Source organism: Hemitrygon akajei, chromosome 6, assembly GCF_048418815.1.
Source record: "Hemitrygon akajei chromosome 6, sHemAka1.3, whole genome shotgun sequence".
Classification (NCBI taxonomy): Eukaryota; Metazoa; Chordata; class Chondrichthyes; order Myliobatiformes; family Dasyatidae; genus Hemitrygon; species Hemitrygon akajei.
Window position 1 is genome coordinate 64,934,989 of NC_133129.1, and position 26,147 is coordinate 64,961,135.

A 26,147-nucleotide genomic window follows, 5' to 3' on the forward strand; every position below is an offset into this window, starting at 1 on the left:
GCACCTACCTGTCTCCCAAAATGATCTCACATTCCATGTTCCAATTAGGATAGATTTCTTCTGTGAGAGCAGCTTTGGAACCTCCATTATGGTTTTCCTTGGGTGAAGGAGAGTTGTCAGCCCTGCAGCTTCCTGATGGGTTTGGTTGCAGTGCGTCATCAGCCTCCTGAATGGGGCCCTGCTTTTCCCGAGATCTGGGTTAGTGGTTGACAATCTGTTGACGGTTTCTGTAACAATTGCTTGTTTTACGTGAACGGGTTGTTAGCCCGTTGCACAACCCCCAACCTGGAGGACCAGGGGTTTTCTGTCGGGGTCACCTTCCCCTAGGCGATGGCATTTCCATGCTAACAAGCTCCAGCTGCCCGGGTTTGAAATCAGGGTTTACCTTCTCCTAGATAGGCTGCCATCCAAGGCTAACGAGTCCTATCTACCCGGGTTTGGAATCGGAGTTCCTTCTCCTAGGCTTCCTTGGTTTAGCTGTCGCTAATGTTACGGAGACCAGACTTACCAACTCTTGAAAGACAGGATCTCTTCAGCATTTGGCTTCACAAATCTACTTGTGCAAAGGTGATGGCCAAGCCTATGGTTTTTGCCTGTATTGCTAAATCTCTACATTCTCCTCAACATCCCCCCACCCCCGGGCCCATTTAATAAAAGGTGCGAGATATTGATCAGCTGCAACTTCTCAGATCTTCAAACATCTTTGTTTAAATATGCTTGCAGGATATTATAGTATATGAATCTGTAGATGATGTTTCCAAATACACTACCCTCTACATTTATTCTCCACCGCCCCCTCCTCACTAATAACCCTACTGCATCACCACCAAGGCCAGTCTTAATACAGGTCCTCTGGTATAAGAATACCTTGAGTTGAAGCCTTTGATGTAGCTGTACGCGGCTGAGAAAGACTTCCCTCTTTCTTAATGACCTCCCCATTTCTTTAAGCTTAACCATAGTTAGATCTCCTAGAGCCTCCCCAGTGCTCTAGTGTTGGAGTTATTTGAAGGCTACTCTAGTTATTTTGCTCCCCAGTTCTCCATTTTGGCATCATCCCTAGTGTGATTTACCCAAACCCCAAATGCCAATGATGCAATTTACTACTTGTGATACCTTTTGTGATGGTTCTTTTCAAGATGCTGGGATGTTCTTAGTGCTTCACTGCTAGTGAGGTGTCAACAGTGTAGGAGAGTAGCAGCCCATTTAACAAGACAATTCCACAAACAGTGTTGCTGATAATCAATATGATAATGAGCATGATGTAGTTTGGGGCAATGCTTTGTAGCAGCACAGTAGAGATGCTGCTCCACAACTCTTATGACCCCCAGTTCTGGAATTAGAATTGGTTATTATTGTCACGTACTGAGATACAATGAAAATCTCGTATTGCGTACTGTTTATACAGATCAAATCATTGCATAGTGCATTGAGGTTAGAACAAAGTAAAGCTATCACAGAATGCAAAATCAAGTGTAACAGCTACAGAGAAAGTGTAGAGCAGGTAAGCAGTAAGGAGCAAGATCATATCAAAGTAATTTCTGACCTTGGGCGTTCCTGTGTGGAGTCTGTATATTCTCATGTTTGGACTCATCAGAAAATCTGAAGGAATGCATCATGGTTGTCACAGATGTTATAGAAGCTGTTGTAGACCAGTGTGTCCCCACAAAATTGTTCAGCATCTCACCCAACCAGAAGCCTGGATGAACCATCAGGTCCGCAACCTGCTGAGGGTTGATCTGTAGGATTCTGGTCTAGTGACCAAGTAAAATACAAGAGGTCCAGGTATGACCTCCAGAAAGCCATCTCGTGTGGAATGGCAATTCTGGACAAAACCTGAATCACTGAATAAGGATTGACAGCTGTGGCAGGGCTTGAATGCCATCATCTCCTACAAAATGAAAGCAAATGACATCAGTAACAAAAGGCTTCACTCCCAGATGAGCTCAGTGCCTTTTATGTTTTTGACTTTGGCAGTCAAAACATGGAGGAACCTTCATGAACACCCACAGCCCCCAATTTCAGTCTCTAAGGCTGATGTGAGAGCATTCTTCAGGAGGGTGAACCCACAGAATGCATCTGGCCCAGACAGGGTACCTGGCTGAGTGCTAAAGACTTGTGCTGATTAACTGGCTGAAGTATTCACCAATATCTTTAACTTCTTGCTTCAGCAGTCTGAGGTACCCACCTGCTTCAAGAAGGCTTTGATTATACCGGTGCCTAAGAAGAATTGGTAGCCTGCCTCGATGACTATCATCTAGTTGCACTTGTATCCACTGTGATGAAGTGTTTTGAGAGGTTGGTGATGAAACATATCAACTCCTGCCTGAGAAGCAACTTGGATCCAGCCCATTTTGCCTACCATCACAACAATTGGATCCTCGATTTCCTCACTTGCAGACCCCAGTCAGTTCGGATTGGCAACAACATCTCCCCCTCAATCTCCATTAGCGAAGGTGCACACAGGGCTGTGTGCTTAACCCCCTGCTCTACTCACTTTATCCTTATGATTGAGAGGCTAAGCACTGCTCCAATGCCATTTGAGTTTGCTCTTTGACGTTGATGGAATCAAAGGTGGTGATGAATCAGCATGTAGGAGGGAGATAGACAATCTGGCTGAGTGGTGCCACAACATCCTCTTGCTCAATGTCATCAAGACCAAAGAGCTGATAATTAATTTCAGGTGGAGGAAACTGGAGGTCCTCATCAGGGGATCAGAGGTGGAGAGGGTGAGCAGCTTTAAATTCCTCGGTGTTATTATTTCGGAGGATCTGTCCTGGGTCCAGCATGTAAGAGCCGTTACAAAGAAAGCACAGCAGTGCCTCTTTCTGAGAAGATTGCGAAGATTTGGCTTGCCATCTAAAACTCTGACAAACATCTATAGATTTGTGGTGGAGAGTATATTGACTGGATGCATCACGGCCTGGTATGAAAACACCAATATCCTTGAATGGAAGAACCCACAAAAAGCTGTGGATATGACCCAGTCCATCGTGGGTAAAGCCCTCCCCACCACTGAGCACATCTACATGGTGCGCTGTCACAGGAAAGCAGCATCCATCATCTAGGACTCCCACCATCCAGGCCATCAGGAAGGTGGTACAGGAGCCTCAGGTCCCACACCACCAGGTTCAGGAACAGTTATTACCATCAGGCTCTTGAACCGGGGGGGGGGGGGGGGTGGTAACTTCACTCTCCTCATCACTGAACTGTCCCTACAACCTATGGACTCTTCACCTCATGTTCTCTACTTATTAATTAATATATATATATTTTCTTTCTCTTTGTATTTGCACAACTTGCTGTCTTTTGCACATTGGTTGGTTGTCCATCCTGCTGGGTGTGGTCATTCATTGATTCTATCATGTTTCTTACATTTACTGTGTACACTTGCAAGAAAATGGATCTCTGGTGACATACAGGTACCTTGATAATAAATCTACTTTGAATTCTGCCTGTGACATTGTGAATTTCCTCCGGGGATATCTGACTTTGTCTTGCATCACAAGGATGCACAAGGTGGTAGGTTTTTAGCCACTGAAAGTTACTCCTTATATGTAGGTGAGTGATAGAAGTGTAAGGGGGGAGTTGACGGGAATGTGGAGAAAATGAAATAAGATGAGTTAAAATGGCAAATTGATGATCAGTGGGATTCAGAGCATAGAGCACAGAACAAATCAGCACAGGAACTGGTGCCAAACTCATGTTAATGAAACCCAGTCCCTTCTGCCTGCACCCAGTCTATATCCCTCCATTCTCAGCACATTCATATGCCTGTCTAAGACTCTTAAACATCTATTTCATATCTGCCTCTGCTCTTGGCAGCACATTCCAGGCATCCACCACTCTGTGTAAAATCATTTTGCCTCGCACATCTTCTCTGAGCTTTCCCCATCTCACCTCCAATACGTGCCCTCTAGCAGTAGACCTTTCGAAAACAGGAGAACGATTTCTAACGATGCCTCTTGTAATATTATAAACTTCTTTTAAGCCTCTCTTTTATTGTTTCTGTGCTCTTTCATTTAACCTGGGAAAGACTACAACTGCTCCTCAAGGTAATGGCCAATGGGATATTTTATATCCAACTGAGAGGGCCTTCATTTAATATCTCCTCCAACAGTGCAGTGTTCCCTCATTCTGGGGATTTTGGCGCTCAAGGCTCTTGGAGCAGTACTTGAACCCATAACCCACTAATTCAGAGGTGAGTGAGTCACAGTGGATGAGGATAAGGTGGCCGTGTGTCTGGCACTGTTGTTTAAGTATCAGCTGAGAATTCCTTGCATTGTCTTGCAGACAGCAATGGTCCAAGTTGCTCCCTCAGTGACCCCCTACAGCTGTGCATCGTGCACCCAGCCCGCAGCAGGAATTCTGAAGCAGGATGCAGGAAGTCAAGCAGGTCTGGCATGAGGAGATCAAACAGTGACCCAGTGCTCCAGGAACTAGTAATAGAAGGTAACAAATAGTGTGGAGAAGAACAAAACTTTTTAGAGCATTGCTGGATCATACTTTGCTTCTCATCTATTATAAATAGTATATGGGACACAGGGGAGTTTTCTAACAGTTCTACTGAAATGACATCAGCATTTACAGCATGTAATTACCAGGGGGCCCTGGGCAAACTAGGACTCCTTTAAAACTAAGAAGATTATAAGGGTGATCTGATAAATATTTTTAAATTGGTCACTTATAAAGCTATTTATTTTATTTTTTAAATTTAAAGTTACAGTATTGTGTACAAGTCTCAGGCACATGTAAAAAAATTCTGTGAAGTGAAGATGCTTTCAATAACTCCTTGGAGCATGTGGGGATCTTCCAATATCCAGGCATTCCTTCTTTCTTTTTTTCTTTCTTCTTTTTTTTCTTTAAGGATGTTAGGGGGGATGGGTAACATATATTTTCTTTTTCATACACTTTTATTCTGTAATTACTTGAAAACACAATTAAAAAAAGTTTAATAATAAAAAATAATGAAATTAAAAGTTTCTAAATATCAAAAAACACTCTAAAGATCAGTAAACAGAAAAGAACAAAACCTAAATCAAATCAATATTTGGTGTGACCACCCTTTGCCTTTAAAACAGAACAATTCTCTTAGGTCCACTGTCATGCAGTTTTATAAGAAAATCAGCTGGTAGGTTGTTCCAAGCATCTTGGAGAACTTGCCACAGTTCTACAGACTTTGGCTGTCTCACTTGCTTCTGTGTCTGCAGGTAATCCCAGACAGTCTCGATGGTACTGAGTTTGGGGCTTTGTGGAGCCATACCATCTGAAACCATATATGAAAAAACACAGGGGTGCCTGAGAGTTCTGCACAGGACTGTATCATCTCTTTATAAGGAAGTCTTTTGATTGGTTTGTTCATCTAACCTCAGAGTGTGGAAACATGGAGATTAAGTAATTTAACCAATCAGAGTTCTGGACCATTGATCTTAAATACAAGTTTGAATCCTACCATGGTTGGAAATTTTAAATTCGAGGAAGCACTTAGATTTGTGATTTAACAGAAGGTGATACTAATAATATCCATGTAAGGTATCACATTGTCTTAGAATTCCACTTTTTGACTAATGCTCCTGGGGAATATGTGCTCCTTATTATGTAATTCAGTGCAACTGCTTCCTCAGCTCAGGGTCAGACAATAAACACTCGCACTTTTGATATCATCCATATCTTTCGATGAGCGTATGTAGCTTGAGTCAACATTTTGTGCGATGATGCTTTTTGGGATGTATTAAATGTTAAAAGTATTAGATGAAGACATTGAATTGACTGATTGCAAATCCTGTGCATTTATTTAACTGGGAGGATAGCTCTCTCCTCATCTGCTATTGTTCTTTACACTTATTTATCTATTTATTGAGATGCAGCCACACTGCCCAGGAAGCCGCCAGTTTAATCCCAGCCGAATCACAGGATGATTTACAATGACCAATGACCAAATGGTACATCTCTGAACTGTGGGAGGGAACCAATGACTGAGATACAAGTAGTGATGAGCACCTTCCTGCTCCAATGGGGGTGGGGGAGAGGGAAGCAGTCCAGTGTGCCGTAATGCCTTAAGCCCCTTCATGCATAAAGGATTGTAATTTTATTTCCCCACCCACTACCTAGTTGTTTTGCATTCAAGAACAGCTTCTTCCCTTCAACCATTCAGTTCCTAAACTTACTGCAAACAAACCCAATCACTATCTCAGCTTAGCAACACCCATGACGACTTTTCACTATAATGGACTTTCTTTGTGAATGTTGTGTCTCTAATGCTATGTGTCTGTGATTCAAGTAAGATTTCATTGAAAAAATTTACTTGCATGTATATATTTTCCTGTGCATACATGTACTTGTGTATACAGTATATTTGACACTAAACCCCTCCTGGATTCATTGACTTTGCCACTTCTGAGATCTGTAAACGCCCAGGTTAGAACCCATACCAGTCCACAGCAAATGTGTCCAGATGCCAGGTGTTGTCTAGTTATCACCACAGATGCTGCCTAATCCACTTATTTGCTCCAGTAGTTTTCTTTTTCAGTCCAGCTTCCAGCATCTGGTGTCTCAGCCAATGTGTGTCTGTGCTGGTCTGAAGGATGCCATTATCACCCTGCAACGGGCTGTAGTGATTATCTTATCGCTGTTAGTAGTTGGTGTGATGCTACGGAAGCACCAGCGATCTCGCTTTCAAACCTGTCGCTGTCTGTGAGGATGTGTGTTCTCCTAGTTACCTCATGGGTTTCCCTCAGTTTCTCCCCACGCTCCGGTTGGTAGGCCGATCGGTGGCATGGGTCTGTTACCATGCATTATCTCTAAATACAAGTAATAAAAACTACAGGCAACCCAGCGAGCTACTGTGAAGCTGCCTGTAGACTGAAGGGTCTTGAGACCTGACATCTTTTACTCAAGGCTTGCCAACTCTGGTAGAACCTACTCCCGGAGGTTTTCTAGCAGGGCTGCTAGCCCCAAATCCACCCTTCATTTGAAACTGTCTTCATGATGCTCACCTCTCCAGATCCCTAGGGATTGGGAATGTGCATCAACTGTTCATTACACAATTGGATGATTCTTTTTGATGCTGTTATAGTTTTATCCCCAAGATTGATCCTTCAGTTTTATAGAATCCAGTGCTCTTCATATCTCTCCCCTCCTACGAAATCTAATTTGTGATGCCGATCTCATGGGATAGATATTTGTGATTTTTCCATATTCTGCATTGTCATGAGTTAAGTATGCCTCCTTTATTGTTTCCCAGCATCTCACAAACATCGCTTATTGTCTCTCTCAGAACTGGTCATGAGCTGTGAGGCCTCGACACAAACCGACGAGAGGGCCGAGGTTCAGGTTGTGACCTTGCGCAGAGGCCACAGGTTGAGAAGCCCCAGGTCAAGGCCAAGGTCACTGGTGGATTACACCAGCTACAGAGACACCAAGTTGTTGGTGGCCAGCTTCTTAAAGCATTCGTCATGCAGCATGACTCCTGAGGTGCAGGAACTGGTGGACAGTATTAGGTCAGTGTTACAGTCAGATGAGGAACATATGGAAGAGGCTGTGGCGAGTGCCAATATTCTTGACCAGGTAAGGAGCACTTCTTGTAACTTTGCTTCTCTCTGTACTATAATCCTCCTTCACCATGCCATAGACTAACTCAGCACAGGGGTCATTTAGCCACAGCTTCACTTTATTGAACTGGGATGTGACGGCACTAAAAGTAGTTTGATGGAGTGGGAGGGAACTCGTGGAGACAGAGCAGCAGCTCAGACTGTTTGACTCTCTTGCATTTGCATCAACTGCTTCTGAGTGGATCACATCCTAGCTTAGATCAACAAGTTGTGGGTTCAAATCGTAGTGCAATACAGGGAGAATATTCTGGTAACTTGATTTATTATGTACCAAGGTGCAGTGGAAAAAGTTACCTTGCATATAGTTCATACTGATCAATTCATTACACTGTATATTGAGTTGACAAGGTTAGAACACAGAACAGTATAGACCCTAAAACCCACCACAATCAAGATCATTCCAGTGCTTCTCTCCCGCATAGCCATCCGTTTGTCACAGTAATTCAGAATAAAGTGTGACAATTACAGAGAAAGTGCAGTGTTGATAGACAAAGGGTGCAAGGTCAAAACAAGTTAGATTGTGAGGTCAAAAGTCCAGCTTTATCATATGACATAGGAGCAGGGTTTAGGCTATTTGGCCTATTAGTTCTGCTCTGCCAATTGACCATTTGATCATGGCTGATTTATTTTCCCTCTCAACCCAATTCTCCTGCCTTCTTTCTGTAATCTTTGATGCTCTTACTAATCAAGGAGCTATCAACCTCAGCTTTAAATATACCTCATGACTTGGTCTCCAACTGCCGTCTGTGGCAATGAATTCCACCGATTCCCTGCCCTCTGGCTGAAGAAACTTCTCATCCCTGTTCAACAGGGACACTCTTCCATTCTAAGGCTTTGTCTTCAGGTCTTGGACTCTCCATTATTTGAAATGTCCTTTCCACATCCACCCTATCTAGGCCTTTTAATATTCAGTAAGTTTCAATTTATCCACCCCTCATTCCTCTGAATTCCAGCAAGTACAGGCCCAGAGTCACCAAGTGTTTCTTGTACATTAATTCTTTTATTCCCGAGATCAGCTGCAGGAAGTTATCAACTCAGTCAGCGCCATCATGGGCACTAGTCTCCCCAGAATCTTGCCTCAAAAATATAGTATCCACCATCGAGGAATTTCATCACCCAGGACATGCCCTCTTCTCAATGCTACAATCAGGGAAGAAATACAGGAGCCTGAAGACACACACTCAATGTTTCACAAACAGCTTCTTCCCCTCTGCCATCAGATTCCTGAACGGACAATGAATCCATGAAAACTACCTCACTATTCTTCTCCTTTCTTTATGCACTTGTTCATTTTTTAAAAATATATACTTATTGTAACTTACGTTTTTATTACTATGCATTGCAAGGTTTGTAAAAACACAAATTTCACAACAGAGGCCAGAGATATTAAACCTGAATCTGATCCTGAAACTTGGCCACAAAGCCATCATCCAAATCATTGACAGATAATGTGAAACGAAGCGGTCCCAGTATCAACACCAGCAGAACACCAGGTCACTGGCAGCCAACCAGAAAATGCCTCCTTTATTCCCACTCTTTGTCTTCTGCCAGTCAGCCAATCTTCTATCCATGCTAGATTCTTTTCTGTAATCCCACGTTACCCCATTTGGTTAAGCACGTTTATGTCTGGCACCTTGTAAAGGCCATCTGAAAATCCAAGTAAACAACATCTGCTGACTTTTGTTTGTCTATCCTGCCTGTTACTTCCTAATATAGACTTGTAACAGCAAGATAGAAGCTGTTTTTGGGCCGAGTGGTACATACATTCAAGGCTTTTATATCTTCTGCTCAAAGGGTAGGGGAGGAGAGATTGTTTGGGAGGTGTGTGATCTTTGCTGGCTACTTTACCAAGTAGTGAGAAGTATAGACAGTCCGTGGAAGGGAGGCTTGATCCCACGATACCCCGAGTTGTATCCACAACTCTCTGCAGTTTCTAGTGCAGAGCAGTTGCCGTAACAAGTCATGATGCATCCAGAGGATATTTTCTGTGTTGCATTGATGATTGGTGTGGGTCTAAGGAAACACCAAATTTCTTTTGGCTCCTGAGGAAGAAGTAGAGGCATTCATGAGCTTTTGTTCCTGTGGTTCAACCAGCAAAGAAGATTGGTGATATCACTCCTAGGAACCTGAACCTCTCAACCTCATTGCAAACAGGATCATGTGGCCTACCCTCCTTCCTCAAGTCAATGACCAGCTCTTGGATGAATTGGAAAACCCCATTTGTTCATGGGGTAGGTTCCCAATGTTGTAATTTGAAGATCAGGGGAGTTCCACCACAAAGTTTAGGGGAGGAGAGAGAGAGGAGTGAAGAGAGAGGAGAGAAGAGAAAGATGTGGAGAGAGCGAGGAGGAGGAGGGAGAAGATAGAGAAGGGGGAGAGAGGGAAGAGAGAACAGAGAGAGAGGAGGAGAGAAGAGTGAGGAGAGAGAGATGGAGAAGAGAGAAGAAAGAGAGGCGGAGAGGGAGAGAGAGATGGAGAAGAGTGAGCCGAGAGAGGGAGAAGAGGAAGAGAGAGAGGAAGGAGGAGAGAGAGGAGAGAGAAGAGGAAGAGAGAAGAGAGGAGGAGAGGGAATTCAGATGTAACCCATCGTTCTTGTATAAGTCATACCTCCTCCAAAATAGATCCCAGTGATCCAAGAATTTGAAGCCCTGCCCCCTGCACCAGTTACTTAGCCACACAGTCATCTGCTTAATTCTGCTATTCTTACCTTCATTAGCGCATGGCTCAGGCAGTAATCCTGATTATTACTCTGGAGGTCCGGCTTTTCAATTTTCTTCCTAGCTCCCAGTAATCTTCCTTCAGGACCTCTTCTCTTTTTCTGTCTATGTCATTGGTAACAACATGTACCAAGACTTCTGGCTGCTCGCCCTCTCTCCTCAGAATACTCTGGACCCAATCTGAGACATCCCATACCCTGGCACCCGGGAGGCAACACACCATCCGGGTATCCTTGTCCGGCTCGCAGAATCTCGTCTGTTCCCCTCACGATGGAATCCCCTATAACGACGGCATTTCTCCTTGCTTTATTATCACTGCACTGGGCAGTGTCAGAGCCCCGTTCACTGTGGTCTTCATCTGTCAGGTCAACCTCTCCAACAGTATCTAAAACGATATATTGATTTCTGAGGGGGACTGTCACAGAGGTGCTGTCCACAATCTCTCTATAGGTATTATCAATCACCTCCTCACTTTCCCTAATGAGCTGAAGGTCATCAAGTTGCAGCTCCAGATCCCGAACACGGTCCTTAAGGAGCCTCACCTCAATGCACCTGGTGCAGATGTAATTCCTTGGGGAGGCTGGGAGTCTCCCAGGGTCCCCGCATCTGGCACTCCAAGTACAACACTAATCCTAGATGCAGACCTCTAATGCTACTGTCATTACTCAATAAATAAACCTGTAACTTACCCCTTTACTATAAGACTCAGCGGTCACAGGAAGCCTCTTCCCGTTTCTGCCTAAGCCCGTTGAGCCAAAGCCCTATCACTCTGCACCCTCTCACTCCGCTGCCCGCTGGATATGGCGGTGTCCTTTTTAAGCCTTCCACGCTTTGAGGTAACGTGCCTGCACAGTTGTGCCTCTTTTATCCGAAGTAGTTAAAATAATCTGAATTTCCCCCCTAAAAACGGCGACTTACTCCACTGCCTGCTTGCTGTGAATCGAAAAGTAGTCTCCCTTGTTCAAGCATAATACACTAGTTTTCGATCTATTTCATCCTCCATCTGTATGCGAAATTCAATCATACTACGATCACTCTTTCCAAGAGATGCATCACTAGTCGTTTTACTTTGTTCCTTCCCACCATCTGAGGATCAAAACTACCTTCCATTTTCATTTCCTCCAACCTAGTGTACTGCATATGGTGCTCACAAGGTGATCCTCTCCACAGAAGGAGAATGCATACTGGGTACCAATGTGTGGAGCATTGTTGTTTAAATCCCTATCGATTGCTGAGAACTTCCAGTCACCTGTCACATTAGTTCTCTATCCCACTCTGAACCATGTCTCTGGCCAGCCACATGACCAACATTAAGTCGTCAGCTATGCAGTCTATGTAGCATTTTTGTTTTGTTTTCATTACAACAAATAAACTGACATTTTACTGCATTAATGAAATTCTGCATTTTGTTACTCCAGGATTTTCTTTAAAGATGAAGAAGTTAAAAAGAAAGAAAGATGCAAATACATTTAAGGGTTTAAAAGTTTTCATGTACATGAATGCATCAAGACTGGATATGGTGGGTGTTTCACTTAGAAGGGAATGTGGATGTGCAGGGGTTTACCAGTGATCTAGGGCTGAGGGACTTCAATTACACAGAGAGGCTGCAGTTTGAAAAACGTGAAAGGTGTTGACAGTGTAAACCAAGGAAAGGTTTCCACTGGTAGCAGAATGTGGACTTACAGTAAACCACATTAAATGCTGCACAGAAATAATTTTCATGCAGCACATCATAAACACAAAAGATCCTGCAGCTGCTGGAAATCTTCAATAACTCACACAAAACGCTGCATTTACAGACGGAATAAACAGTTGATGTTTTGGGGCAATACCCTTCACCAGAATGGGAAAAGAAGGGGGAAGAAGCTAGAATAATGTAGTGGGGGAAGGGGACAAGCTAGTAGGTAATAGGTGACTCTAGGTTGGGGGGGGGTGGGAAATTGATTGCAATAGAGATGAAATTTGAATTTGTATGGATGCAGAAATGTCATAGCGATATGGAAAGTGCTATACCAGTAGAAACTACTGCTCTCCCATCTACACTACCATTCCCAGGTAGATAACTGCAGTATTGTGCTTTCATGGGCCTATTCTACAAGTAGGCTTGACACAGTGAATATGGAGAAAATGTTTTCTCTTCTGGAAGAATCTAGAGCTAGATTCTGGAACTAGAGGATCCTGTTGGAAAAAATATACAGGCCACACAGATCACCTGCCAGAGGAACTCAGTGGGTTGGGCTGCATCCGTGGGAGGAAAGAAACTATCAAGATTTCTGGTTGCAACTGCTGCAGGACAGTTTTCAGTCCAAAACGTTGCCAATCCCTTTTCTTCCATTGATGCCCTTTGACTCTGTGAGATCCTCCAGCAGATGTTTTTTTGCTTCAGATTCCTGCAGTCATTTGGGTCTCTGAAAATAGGGGGTCACCTACTTAACTCAGAGATGAGGTGAAATATCTTTGAGAATTCTGCCTTTGGGATGTGCTTTCACTACCCTCACGATAGAGAGATTCTTGATAAGCACAGATTAGTAGGCACTGATGGAAGTTAAGCGATGATCCTGTTGAATGACTGAACCAGCTTGAGGGGCTGAATTTGCATGCACCTGGTAACCTTAAGAATTTTTTTTTGTGATAGGCGATCACAGGCAGCTTGCAACACACCGTAATGCGCAGGGAGATGGCCCAGACACAAGGGCGCACACGGCTACTCCATCTACAAAGCTGTGGAGATCTGAGCACGTGTGCTGTTGGCGAGCAGCGGCCGGTAACCCGAGGAAGGGTGGTCAAAGGCCAGCAGGAAAGGCCCCACAGTCTCGTCGGTGTGATACAAGAGACAGTGCTGTAAGCATGCCAAACATTTCTGAGTGCGATTTGAGCCAAAACTCTGTCTGAAAGCTGAAGCAACAAATGCCAGGATGGCTATAACTTCAAGATGATAGTGCAATACGAAGAGGAGAAGCTTAATTAGAGCCATACCTAACATACTGGAAATCAACATGTGACTATAATAAGGTGCAGCACAAACTCCAAGTGCCCTTAACTCAAATGACGAATTAATAAAATTTGCCGTTTATGATGTTGAAATGTTTAGTTGTTCAGATTCCTCAGCTCTTATTGTCATTAAGTTAAATCTCTCGACGCTTACTGCCCAGTTTCTATAGAGAAATTGCAGTGACCTACCCTGTTCCTTGCATCTTGATTTGAAACAGAAATTGAGGAGTTACCCTTCTGAACAGGTAAAAACTGAAATAACTCTGATGATTTCTGTTACTTTTATTGCACTGAATTATCAAAGTACCTCGTTGTCTTCAAAATGGGGTTCTTCTCTGTAGACGGAGAGTGCTGACCACAACAGAAGCAAATAAATTTGACATACAAATGTTGCATTTTATAAACTCTCCAAATGTGTTTTGCTGCTGTTTACACATTTCAGATGCAACAGTTATACCTTCAGCCTTATTCATCTCATTCTGATTGAAAACTGATTAATGAAATCCTATGAGCTGCTTAGGACAGAAAAGACCCAGTGGTACATTTGTGTGACAAAATCATCTCTGTTGCACTTTACAGCAATTTATAATTTAAAGTTTAGTAAATGTGTATGTATATATACACATACGCACACATATATACACACATACACACAAACTGTATAATCATCTTGCTGCATGTTAGGCTAACCACACACTGAGAAATATGTATGAAGAAAATTTACATTTCACTGCTTGGTCTCTGTCACTGTTAACTTAACAATATACTACTGTAGAACAGTGGCTCCCCTATGTCAAACTCTTGTCCTGTGTAAACAGATGGAATTGCATTCTGAAGAGCGATTGAGAAACTTCACCTGCCATATTTTGGCTGAAAGAATTGGTTACCACATTTCCTACAACTGCTGCGTTTACCTGTATTCCAGCATCCACGTGACTTCTATCTTGAGAGATTTGTTCCAGCTTGATACTCACACCAGAAAAGTCAACAAAGAATAGTTACAGTAAATTTACTTCCATTATTGTAAAAGTCACCATCTTAAATAACTTACAGTAATCTTTTGTTACAAAAGTCAGCAAAAGGTTCTTTGTCAACAGGAAATTAAGATGGTGCACAGTCGTTTCTGATAAGTTTTATTGGTCAAGAATTGTGAGACACATGCCCTGTGCTAACAGTGCCTAAACACTGTAACAGAGGTAAATACATGCAACACACAGCACAGCAGCTACAGAGAGGCAATATGTGGAAACGTCAGTCACAGTGTAGTAAACTGAAACAGGAAGGTCAGCAAGAATCTCGGGGGTATTTGCACGCCCTCCTCCACAGGTACAATCCAATTACTGTTTGAACATCAGCTCAGGTGAAATCAGTCACGTGCTGCTAGTTTTGTGTTTTAAACTTAGTAAAAAGTAGCAAAGTTACTAACAGGCCCTTTCTCAAGGCACTTTCAGACAAACCAAACCGTACCTCAGATATTATTACACAGTGGCTTAATATATCAAAGGGATGAGTAAATGTACTGAAAATGGACAAGTGCTAATGGCAGAAAACCAAAATAAAAAGAGATACTGGAGAATACCTCAGTCAGCTCCTGGGGTGGGTCATCACCCCATGACTTCAGCTGTGTTCCTGTCCCTCTCCTACAGAAGCTGCCTGACCCAGCGTATTTTCCCACTCTGTACATTTCCAGGATGTAGGCCTCCCATTTCCCCACCTATCTGCCCTGAAGATCGGGTGGCCAACAAAGGCTTTATATTAATCCACTAGTATATTGCCTGCCATTACCAATGCCAGATTTATTCACTTAATTAACAAGAGACTGGGATTTCGACTAACATCTCCAATTAATCTCACTTTTTTCTTTAAAAAATCACAGAAGGCTATCTGTCTGAAGAGTCCATGCTGGCTTTCAGTTTACATTCATTAGATCCATTAACCCACACCTCCCTGCAACCTCTCTCTCTCACATGCCCCTTGAGTCCCATCAAGTCTTCTGTCCCTCACCTACTCTAGGGGCAATTTACAGAGTCAGTGAACCTACCGACATGCACATCTTTGAGATGTGGGAGGAAATCCATGGATTCACTAAGAAAACATAGATACTCCACAAAGAGAGCAGCTAAGGATAGGATGAAACCTGGGCCCCTGTAGCTGGGAGATAACATTAATTATCTGTGGCACCATTCAGTCACAATGGGCTTGCCAATTACTAATCCAGTCTTAACATTAAGATGGTCAAAGTGTTTTCCAGATGTTTTTATGGATCAGAGTGCCATTACTCACTGTGGTGTTGCTAACATTTTACTGTGGTTTCTTGTTAGGAAGAGTCACTATCTCGCAACACACTTTCAAAATACAAAAGGACCTGGTGGGAATGGATTTCAATTAATCAGTTTCTAATCCCACTGCTATCATTTTTTTCACTATCACACACTAAAATGATGCAATGCCCATAGCATACACTTTCATAACATGCCTTAACACATGGTTTGGATTTCCCTGGATAATGATTTAGGGTTTCACTTAGCACATCCGTCAAACAGTTCTACTCAAACCACTCCAGGCTCCTTACAGCCTGCCAGAATTGGCTTCCTAACAGTTTGTGAGATTGGGAACTATCTGATCCGTTCTTAGAGGGTTTCACCACAAGGCTTCCTACCCACCTTTTAATCCCACCCAGCGTGATCATCACTTCTTTCTAATTTGATAGCCAATACTATTCAAAGTAAGATTTGTATGGCGGGGGGAGGGAGAGGGGAATTAATCCTTCCCACCACCATCCCCTGGAAGATTTCTCTGTAGGATTTTTGCACAGTGCTGTCCTAGAGAAAGAGGGTCCAGGTAAAGCAGGCCTTTCAAGAAAGCAGCCAAGAAACTATTTAAAAGCAGAAGGTGATAAAAGCCTGGCACACTTCTGCCAATGGCCATTGATGCCAAAACCAATTAGATTTCTGCTAAACAAAGGTACTGAGATGCCCAAGATGAGCAGCTACATGGAGTTAATCTCTATACCTGTAGCCCCATGGCACTAAAAGGCCACTTCCTGTTCCTGTAACCTTGGGAGACTCCAGACCTAGCCTTAGAGGACTGAAAGACTTTCAGAAGATCTGAACGCTAGCCAGCCCGTCTAGTTCAGGGAAAAGGTGGCTTTTGATAGGCATGCCAGAGGAGTACAGTGTATGCTGCCTTGCACCAAAGAATGACTGGCAAAGGCAGGGAGATCACATGAAGGTTGCCGCCTTCTTCAGGCATGTGAGAACTGCTGAGGGACAGGATACCCTATGCTATCATCCGGCTCCCTACCCCCCCAGCTCAAGCCCTACCTGTCCAACTGGGCAGTTTCATCCAAAATAGACAGACAAACCCCTCACCCAAGATGAAGGGGGCAAAGGTCCCCTTTGGAGACCCCCAACCTCGGATCAATGATCACTAAGAGGTAAACTCCACCCACCATCTGTCATATGAAAAGTGCACAGTGAACATTGATTTTTTTTGGGGGGTTCTTTTTTGTCTTTGCAGTTCAGCATTTTGAAGAATTAACAAAAGAGGTATCTGCTTTTGGTTCCCAGTGCTAAATCTGTGCGAGAATATTGGCTGCCAGATGCAAACACTTCCACACACCACCAGAACTGAGCCCTCATTTACATTCACACTCTCTGCCACTGACACGCCATGGTCACAATGCATATCATGAACAAAATGCACTCCAGCTACTCACAAAATCTTCCCTAGCAACACCTCGCAAACACACAGCCTTCTCTACCAAGGGCAGAAGGTGAAATGGGAACAACACCAGCTGCAAATTCCCCCTACAATGTGTTGGAATCCTGACTGTAAACTCTAGAAATCTCTTCCTAATAACACCGGGGGAGTTCCTTCACCAGAAGAACTGCAGCATGTACGGAAGGGCTAGAAATTTTGGCCTCACCAGGAACACCATATCACTTGAAAACAATTTGGTCCTCTTGACTTCAATGCATACAGAAGTGTTTACAGTTGCTGGCTGATACTCTTGCATGGGTTCAGTAGCAGAAACCATGGGTGAAATTCTTTCAGAAACATTAAATTTTTTTTGCAGACTCAACATATTTGAATACTATTTTCCCTCTTTGCAATTGAGAGAAAAAATGTTAAGGAGTACAAATCATTAAACACATCACTTGCTTTTCCCCTTCCCCGAAAAATAAACCCTTAACAGTAACATAAATAAATAAACATTGTCGCTGTATTACAAACACAAAAGATAATCCTCAAAAAATACTGGATTATGAACTACATTCATAAATGCATTAATCTGATAATAATTAATAGCTGACATACTTCAAACAACATTACAAAGTGGAACATTATGTTGCTGTGTTATAATCTCCTGATATCTTATATTCTATTGCACCAAATGACAAAAAAGTATATTCTAGTACTGCATAAAGTATTTACATTAAGTTCACATCGGCATGTGTAAGTATTGATTATAGATATTAACAAATGTGTCACAGAATGAAACCCATTAGGTTGTGCCATGTCATTTTAATAACTTCAAGTAATGATGTGACAGAGCTGTGCAGGTTAACACTTTAATCTTGTGTGTAAACATAGGAATTGAGTATTCACCTGAACTAGAGAGAAACTCTGGCATTTTCGGTATATTCACCCTCAAATTACTCTGGTCATCATTAATTTAGCCTTGTGCCTGGAAATGGGAATGCCTCTGATGTTCTAATAAAATTCTGGGAATCTCCTGTTGCTGGAATGTGTAAGGACACTCTGTTCTAACACTTTAATCATATGGAAGTTAATCCATCAGGTGCGATGATCATAAGTGGAGACTCACTGGTTGGATGAGCAGGGCAGAGCTGAGAAATGGGATTAGGCGTTTCATACCCATCTGTGACAGAAGGTGAAACAACCATCTTCAATGATCACTGCTCACCTAAATACTGACCTCAATGAAGCAAGCTCCTGGAAGAGGCATAGTGTCACTACAGTGCAGAATAGTGCTATCACTTGCTCCACATTACATCCTTATTACTTACAGTGGTTAAGGTTCTGCCCTATTAAATGCTCATTCCCAACAGTGACATACAACTGGCTACAACTGACATAACAATCTATTAAGTGGAGATGTGTGTAGAAACATCAAATAGTTTCAAGCTATACAACATAGAACTCAAGCTGATACACTGGCTCAGTATTTGTGTATCTCTGTTGATGGGAGATATAGAGGAACAAGGGTGTGCATGTTAAATATCCCAGCACTGAATCAGATTCTGTCTATAATGAAGACTAGGGTCTCAGATCATGTTTAGAAGTATAAAACTTGGCAGGACTCAGCAAATTTGATGTTAATATTTTACTTAATGTAGTTTAAGATCACCTATTGAAACTGTTTTTAACTCATTTCTACCTCAACACTAGGTCTCTGCATTTAATTTCCAAAACAGAACATTAGTTCAACCAAGAGTTTGTTAATGATTAGTTTTCATGTGACAGATGTTTTCCAGAAAGGAACTGCAAAGCACTCCATGCTTTTAACCAACTTGAATTAGAAATTCACAGCCCATAACTTCTTTTTAAAATTGAAAATTGGTGACACAGAAATTATATTAGATCTGCCCTTAACTCAGAGAATGGCTTCAAACTCCGACTTGGATAGGATTGTCAAAATAAATTCTTTACAAACACTCCAGTGCATGTTGGAACATCTCAATGAGGTAAAAGAATAACAGATTAAGAGAATTCTTCAGGAATATTTTAAAATATAATTAGGAAAGATTTAGGAATTTCCAAATCAGACATACTTTTAGATACTTTGTAAATGCTTATCAGTTATTTAAATGCTTTAAATACATTTCCCAATGTCATAATCACTCACCTGCATTGATCTAGTTCTGCATAAGAACCCTCTCTTAAATAACATCAAGCTATATAAGTGCCCAGTTACTAATTCTGTGTTAACTTGGTGAGAATTAATCTGCGAGAATATATTTACATTTATTTCTATATAAACCGCACAAAGTTGCATGTCTGAAAGGCAAAGATTTGATTCTTTTTTACAGATTTTTTTTTTGTCAAACAAAAAATGTTTAAAAAAAATTATAGTTTCTGCAGCTGCAGAAATGCAGCAATGGTGAACACAATCAAACCACACAGACACTTCCACTTTGCACACCGGGGCAGGGTTTGTCGTCCGTTCAGATGTAAACAGGCTGTTCTTGAGCCGTCAGCAGTCTATACATGGCTGCAGGCATGGTCTTCATGTGAATCTAAGGGAGAAGGGAGGAAGACTAGGTTGAATTTCAAATCACCGGTGCCGGGGAGAGTAAGTACCTTGTTCAGCATGGCTTTTCATCAGCACTGCGGCAACATCAAAACAAAACACTATCTTGGCAACTTGATCAGTCGGTTCAAAGTTTAAAGTAAAGATGAGCTAGCATTTGAAAGTGACTACCTTTAAATTGGTCTTAATGCCCTTAATAATACCATTATTAAGCAGGATTAAAGGGCAACAACAAAAGCTCCATCAGAGAAGTTGGCTTTAAGGAGCATCTTAAAAAGAGAACACAATTGTCTGTGGGGATGCACAAGAGGTTAGAATAGCACAGTGGTGTGGTAGTTAGCTTCACACTTTACAGTAAAGGTGACTCGGGTTCAATTCCCACTGCTGCCTGTAAAGGGTTTGGAGATTTTCCCCATGACTGCATGGGCTTCCTCTGGGTGCTCTGGTTTTCTCCCACAGTCCAAAGGCATACTGGCTGGTATGTTAATCAGTCAATGTCAAGTGACCCACAATTAGGCTAGGATTAAACTGGGGGAATGCTGGGTGGTGCAGTTTGAAGGGCCAGAAGGGCCTATTCTGCACTGTATCTCAATCAGTCAATAATTAGGGAGAGGCCACAATCTCAATGGATGTAGCACAGCAGAAGATTACAAAGGTAAGGAAGTGTGAAGTTACAAGGGAAATAAAAATCAGGAGAATTTTTAAATTGAAGTTCCACTAGCTGCGAGCCAATTCCAAATACTATTCACACAGGAGCATTAATTATATATATCCCCTATTTACTGTATATACATTTTCCCATCGGTAGAAGACAGAGAGACCACATGATGGAGGTCAGTCAAATTATGAAGAGATTCATAGACATACATTCTCCCCGTGCATGCACGGGTTTCCTCCCAGTGTTCCAGTTTCCTTCCAAAGTCTAAAGACATACCAGTTTATAGGTTCGTTGGTCATTGTAAACTGTCCTGTGATCAGGCTTGGGTTAACTCGAGGGTTGCTGGCCAGCACAGCTCTAAGTGCCGTAAAAGCCTATTTTGTGCCATATTTCAATAAATAAAAATACATACAACATGGAAAACAGCCTTTCCACCCAGTCCTCACTGACCATCAGCCACTCATCCCACATTAATCCTTTTTTTCCCCATTATCATCAACCTCCCCCAATTCCACCATTCACTTAGACACATTCGGTACTGCCGCCAAGTTTCCCCATGAACCACACATCTTTGGGATGAGGTTGGATACCAATACACCCACAGGGCGAACATGCAAACTCGTAAACAAACAGCACCAGAGGCTGGTTTTGAACCCAGATCTCCGGCACTGAGAAGCAGTGACCCTACTAGCTGCACCACTGCCCTAGCCACGATTCAATAAGGTAGTTGCAGAGAAAACACTTAGACAAGATGATGACCAAAGTAGGACACTAACTGGAAATGGGCAGAGGCTATAAGAAGAATGAGATGATAATAAAATTGGCCTTTGGAATGTGAAACTCACTCCTTCACGGAGTGCTTGGGAGGAAGAGCTGAGACAGAATTATGAGGAAGTTGAAATAAACTCAAGGGAGAAGGGATATGGATATGGTGATGAAGAGAGATGCAGGTATCACATGAATACTAGCAGTGACTCGCTGGGCTGAATGACCTATTTTGTCTTTTCTATGCCATTTCTATGCCCATTTTCATCCTCTAACATCACATTGCCATTGAGAATACCAACAGTATGGAGAAAATGTAGACCAGTCACAAACAAGAGAAAATCTGCGGATGCTGGAAATCCAAGCAACTCTCACAAAATGCTGGAGGAACTCAACAGGCCGGGCAGCATCTATGGAAAAGAGTATTCAGTTGACGTTTCAGGCCGAGACCCTTCATCAGGCCCGAAATGCAGACCGGAGAGAACGTAAGCTACTAGTTACACATTGTCAATACAAGAAGCTGATTTTTATTTTAACAGTAAAATTGAATCCTGTTTTCTTATGCAAGTGTAAAGTGAAGACAGCAATAATTATCATTTCAGTTTCAGAGGGGGTGAGTGCCAATAGCATTTTCTGCCCATCTCTATTGACCTTGAACAGAATAAAGCATTTCATCAGGCGGGTAAGGGCCAAGAACATTGCTGCAGATTTGGGATATATGCAGCCTAGAGTGGGCAAGGATATATTTGTTTCCCCAAACATCAGAGCAAGGGTGTTCTTGCCACTATTCCTGTTATTTCTCGCTCATCAACAACATAAACTTCCCATTCAAGGTTGAATTAAATTCCGCAGTTGTGAAGGAGGATTTAAACTCATGTCCCCGCAATGCAGTTCAGGCCTCTGGACTGCTAGCAGTCACTGTGTGCCCTTGTTTACAGGTCTGGGAACAGCTGAAAATAGACCAGTTCACTGCCATAAGCAGATATTACAGTTCAGCGAGGTGTCAACTTCATTCACGAAGGGACAAAATGTTTACTGATACTGTAAGTATCAGATGGACAAATCTTTCAAAGCGGTAACGTTGTTAAAAATTGGAGCTTGCAGTACACCTTTATAAATAGATGCACAGAACAAATGTTAAATCTTTATGGCCCCTGTGGCTACTTCTGGGCACCACACTTTAGGAAGAAGTTAAAGGCCTTGGAGATGGTGCATGGGAGATGTACTGGCGTACTCTCTGGATTGAGAGAGGTGTTTTTTTTTCTCTCCTTCAAGAAGGATTTGACAGAAAAGCTCAAAGTTGCAAGGGCTTTCAAGACCCATTTCTGCTGGCAGAAAGATTGACAGCCAGAGACATATTTGTAACAGTGCAAATAATGAGAATATTTTTACTAAACCCGTGTAATCTGGACTGTGTAGCTGGTGGAAAAAGATTAAAAGAGAACTTTTGAAGGGCAGTTGAGTAAGTTCATGGAAAGGAAAAATCAGTGGGCCTTTGGGTAAAGGATCTGATCCCACTGTTCTTTTCTGGAGCCAGGACAGGTATGATCAACTGATCTGCCTCTTCCAGTGCTGTTCAATGCCATGTCTCCTTGGTATCTGCAGACTTAGAAGACATCCATTCAAACATGCATTTATTTGCAGATTTAAAATGCAAGTATACCATTTCAAAAATAAGACCAAAAAAGAAAAATGGCAAAAACATGACGATGCATTTATGATTTTGATATTTTTAAAAGATTGCTCAGAGCAGAACACCAGTTGATTACAGGCAGAAAATTAGCAGCAGAATACTGACAGTGGACCAGTCACTCCTCCACACTCAGTTCACTCAGATTGATTTTATGTCAATGGAGCCAGTTGCTGAGGAGATAATGGGTGGCTGTCTCACTTGGTGTCAATGACGACAGTATCCTGGCACGTTTACTTCAGAGGTAAACATCACAGGAACAACAGGGACCAGTTTCAATCTCTGTGAGCTTGCAAAGGTTAACATTTGGACCGATTACTGTGGAAGAATCTAACAAAAAGGGATTGCAAAATCTGCAGTTTGACTGACACACAGAGATTTGATTTCTTCCCAGGACACAAATTGAAAACCTACTTCAGTCTTCTGGGGCTTATTCTTCACACCAAGGTAATTTCAAGGACACACTAGTGTAACTGAACAAACTGATCATAACATTTGCTAAGAACATGCCACGGACCTGTGCCAAACTAGTCTGAAATATATTCCATAATGTCACACTATTCAGCTCCAGGTTGAATCCACTGGTGACAAAAACAACTTGGGAAAGGAACCAGATCACAGCACATACAATTGGATGCCAAAATCGCCAAGTGAGAGGGACAAGGTTCCAGTATGTCATCTGACATGAATGATGGTAACTCCAACAACACAACACTGCCATCACAGCTTGGGTTTTTAAGGCGCAGGTTTATACAGACTCAAGCTCAGGGGTGAGAATGTTTCGCACTGATTTACAAGCCGGCAGGGAACTGAAGTCTCGGCAGTCTGGAACCTCTGCCTCCCTTCCAAGTGACAACTTCTCTTTTCTGGAGGTTGGAAACACTGACTGGGTGTTTGCAATCTCTCACCATTTAGATAAAATGCATTTTCTTCCTCTGCCAAAATGGGCTATTTTATTTTTCCACATTATTTGCCAGATTCATTTGACCCACTCATGATACAGTCCCCTCAGAAACAAATATATCCCTTTGGACCCCGTTGCATGGGGGGGGGGGGGGTGTTGGCAGTAGATGACCTACCAGTGCCCAGCAGCAGCAGCCAGGTCAGTAACACTGTGGCCGGCTCTGAGGCTCAGCAGGAAAGGGTAAAGTCAAGCACTGCAGTAGGTAGGGACAGACAGGAGGTTTTGTGGCCACAAAAGAGACACTAGGATGGCACGTTGCCTCCCGGGTGGCAGGGTCAAGGATGACCAAGAGCATCTGCAGAACATTCCCGAGTGAGAGGGTGAGTCATGGTACAGATTAGCATCACAGAAGAGGGAAACAGTGATGTGTAGAGAGTAGAGGGAGTTACAAAAGGAATTGAAAAGCAGAAACTCGAAGGTAGTAATTTCTGAATTACTCCCAGTGCCATGTACTGGTCAGGGCAGAAATACATAGCGCAGATGAATGAGTGGTCGAGAAACTAGTTCAGGAGGCAGGGTTTCAAGGTTCTTGTTTCATTGGCGCCTCTTCTGGGGCAGGGGTGACCTGTACAAGGCAGATAGGTTGCACCTTCACCGGGAGGGAACTGGGAATCTGACCAGGTTTACTGATGGGGGGGAGGGGGTTAAACTAATTTGGCAGGGGAATGGAAACCAGTGCACCAGGTCAGAAAATGGAGGATTGAGACGTTATGACTAGCAAGAACAGGCAGGAGCAAAGTAACACACAACTTGCAGTGTCTGTATTTTAATGCTATGAGTATTATCGGTAAGGATAATAGAGCATTGATCAGTACGTGGATGGTGGAGAGCGAGGGGGGTGGGGGGAGCGAGAGGGTGGCAGGGGAGTTGCACTATCAGGAACAATACCACCGCTGTACTCAGGGTGACATGAGGGAGGGTTCATCACAACTTACCTACCTGCCTCTGCATCATGAACAGATTTAGCAAACCTACTTTTGGTACTTGATCCAAATCATTAACACAAATAAAAAGTTTAAACCACGGACTGATCCTATTGCAAACAAGAGAAAACCTGTAAATGCCAGAAATCCACACAACACCCAAAATGCTAGAGGAATGTCCAGAAGGCATTTGACAAGATCCCTCTTTAAAGATTACTGTTCATGGTGTCAGATGTAACATATTGATGTGGACAGAAGATTTCCAGGCCAATGAGAAACAGTAGACATAAAGGGGTTGGCACGATGTAGCAAAGTGGTATGCAATAGGGTCACACACAAAACGCTGGAGGGACTCAGCAGGCCGGGCAGCTTCTATGGAAAGGAGTACAGTCGACTTTTCAGGTCAAGACCCTTCCTCAGGACTGGGAAAAAGAGATGAGAAGCCAGAGTAAGAAGGTGGGGGAATGGGAGGAAGAAGTACTAGGTGATAGGTGGAACCGGAAGAGGGGGAGGGGTGAAGTAAAGAGTTGGGAAGTTGATAGATAAAAGATAAAGGGCTGGAGAAGGGGTGATCTGATAGGAGAGGACAGAAGGCCATGGAAGAAAGGGAAGAGGGAGGAGCAGGTAAGGAGACAAGGTGACAGAGGGAAATAGGACTGGGGAATGGTGAAGGAGAGGGGAGGGTCATTTACAAGAACTTTGAGAAATCAATGTTCATGTCATCAGGTTGGAGGCTACCCAGGTTTTGCTCCTCTAACTTGAGTGTAGTCTCATGGCAGCAGTGGAGGAGGCTGTGAGCTGACTTGTCAAAATGGGAATGGGAAGTAAAACTGAAATGGGTGGTAACCAGGTGATCCCACGTTTTCTCACAGAGCAAAGGTGCTCGGCGACGCAGTCTCCAAATCTACATCCGGTCTCACTGATATGAAGGAAGCCACACTGAGAGCACCAGATAGAGTAGATGACCTCAATAGACTTGCAGGTGATATGTCACCTCACCTGGAAAGACCGGGGCCCTGAATGGTAGTGAGGGAGGAGATGTAGGGGCAGGCGTAGCACCTGTTCTGCTTGCAGGGATAAGTACCAGGAGGGAGATCAGTGAGGAGGGACGAGTGGACAAGGGAGTCGCGTAGGGAGCAACCCCTGTGGAACACAGCAAGTTGTGGGGGGGCGGGGAATGTGGGGGAAATGTGTTTGGTGGTGGGATCCCTTTGGAGATGGTAGGTTACAGAGAACTGTGTGTTGGATGCGGAGGCTAGTGGGGTAGTAGGTGAGACCAAGAGGTACCCTATCCCTGGTGTGGCGGCAGGAGGATGGGGTGAGGGCAGATGTGCATGAAATGCAATCTTCCCCTCCTCCTCTTCACATTTGCACATTTCTGTTCCCCTCTCACCTCATCTCTTACTTGCCCACCACCTCCCTCTGGGGTTCCTCTCGCTTCCTTTTCTACTCTGTCCTCTCCTATCAGATCTCTCCTTCTTCAGCCCTTTATCGCTTTCACCAATCAACTTCCCAGCTCTTTACTTCAACTCTCCCCCCTCCTGATTCCACCTAT

At 43.1% G+C, this 26,147-nt stretch overlaps 2 protein-coding genes across 12 annotated transcripts in view; one reads left to right on the forward strand and one right to left on the reverse strand.

Annotated features, from left to right (window-relative positions):
- fam189a2 (family with sequence similarity 189 member A2) overlaps positions 1-13,408 on the forward strand; it is a 112,424-nt gene extending 99,016 nt beyond the window's left edge. For 3 of the 4 annotated variants that reach the window (XM_073048515.1, XM_073048513.1, XM_073048514.1), the window contains 3 exons: positions 4,291-4,449; positions 7,274-7,563; positions 12,960-13,408. In XM_073048515.1, the coding sequence (XP_072904616.1) occupies positions 4,291-4,449; positions 7,274-7,563; positions 12,960-13,169 (659 nt within the window). In that variant the 3' untranslated portion in view covers positions 13,170-13,408. The remainder of the gene's footprint in view (positions 1-4,290; positions 4,450-7,273; positions 7,564-12,959) is intronic. The other variant, XM_073048516.1, reaches the window with a different exon arrangement.
- A 1,024-nt stretch (positions 13,409-14,432) lies between these two features.
- Positions 14,433-26,147, reverse strand: part of LOC140729106 (amyloid-beta A4 precursor protein-binding family A member 1-like) — a 174,307-nt gene continuing 162,592 nt past the window's right edge. For all 8 annotated transcript variants that reach the window (XM_073048511.1, XM_073048512.1, XM_073048504.1 and 5 more), the window contains one exon: positions 14,433-19,578. In XM_073048511.1, the coding sequence (XP_072904612.1) occupies positions 19,507-19,578 (72 nt within the window). In that variant the 3' untranslated portion in view covers positions 14,433-19,506. The remainder of the gene's footprint in view (positions 19,579-26,147) is intronic.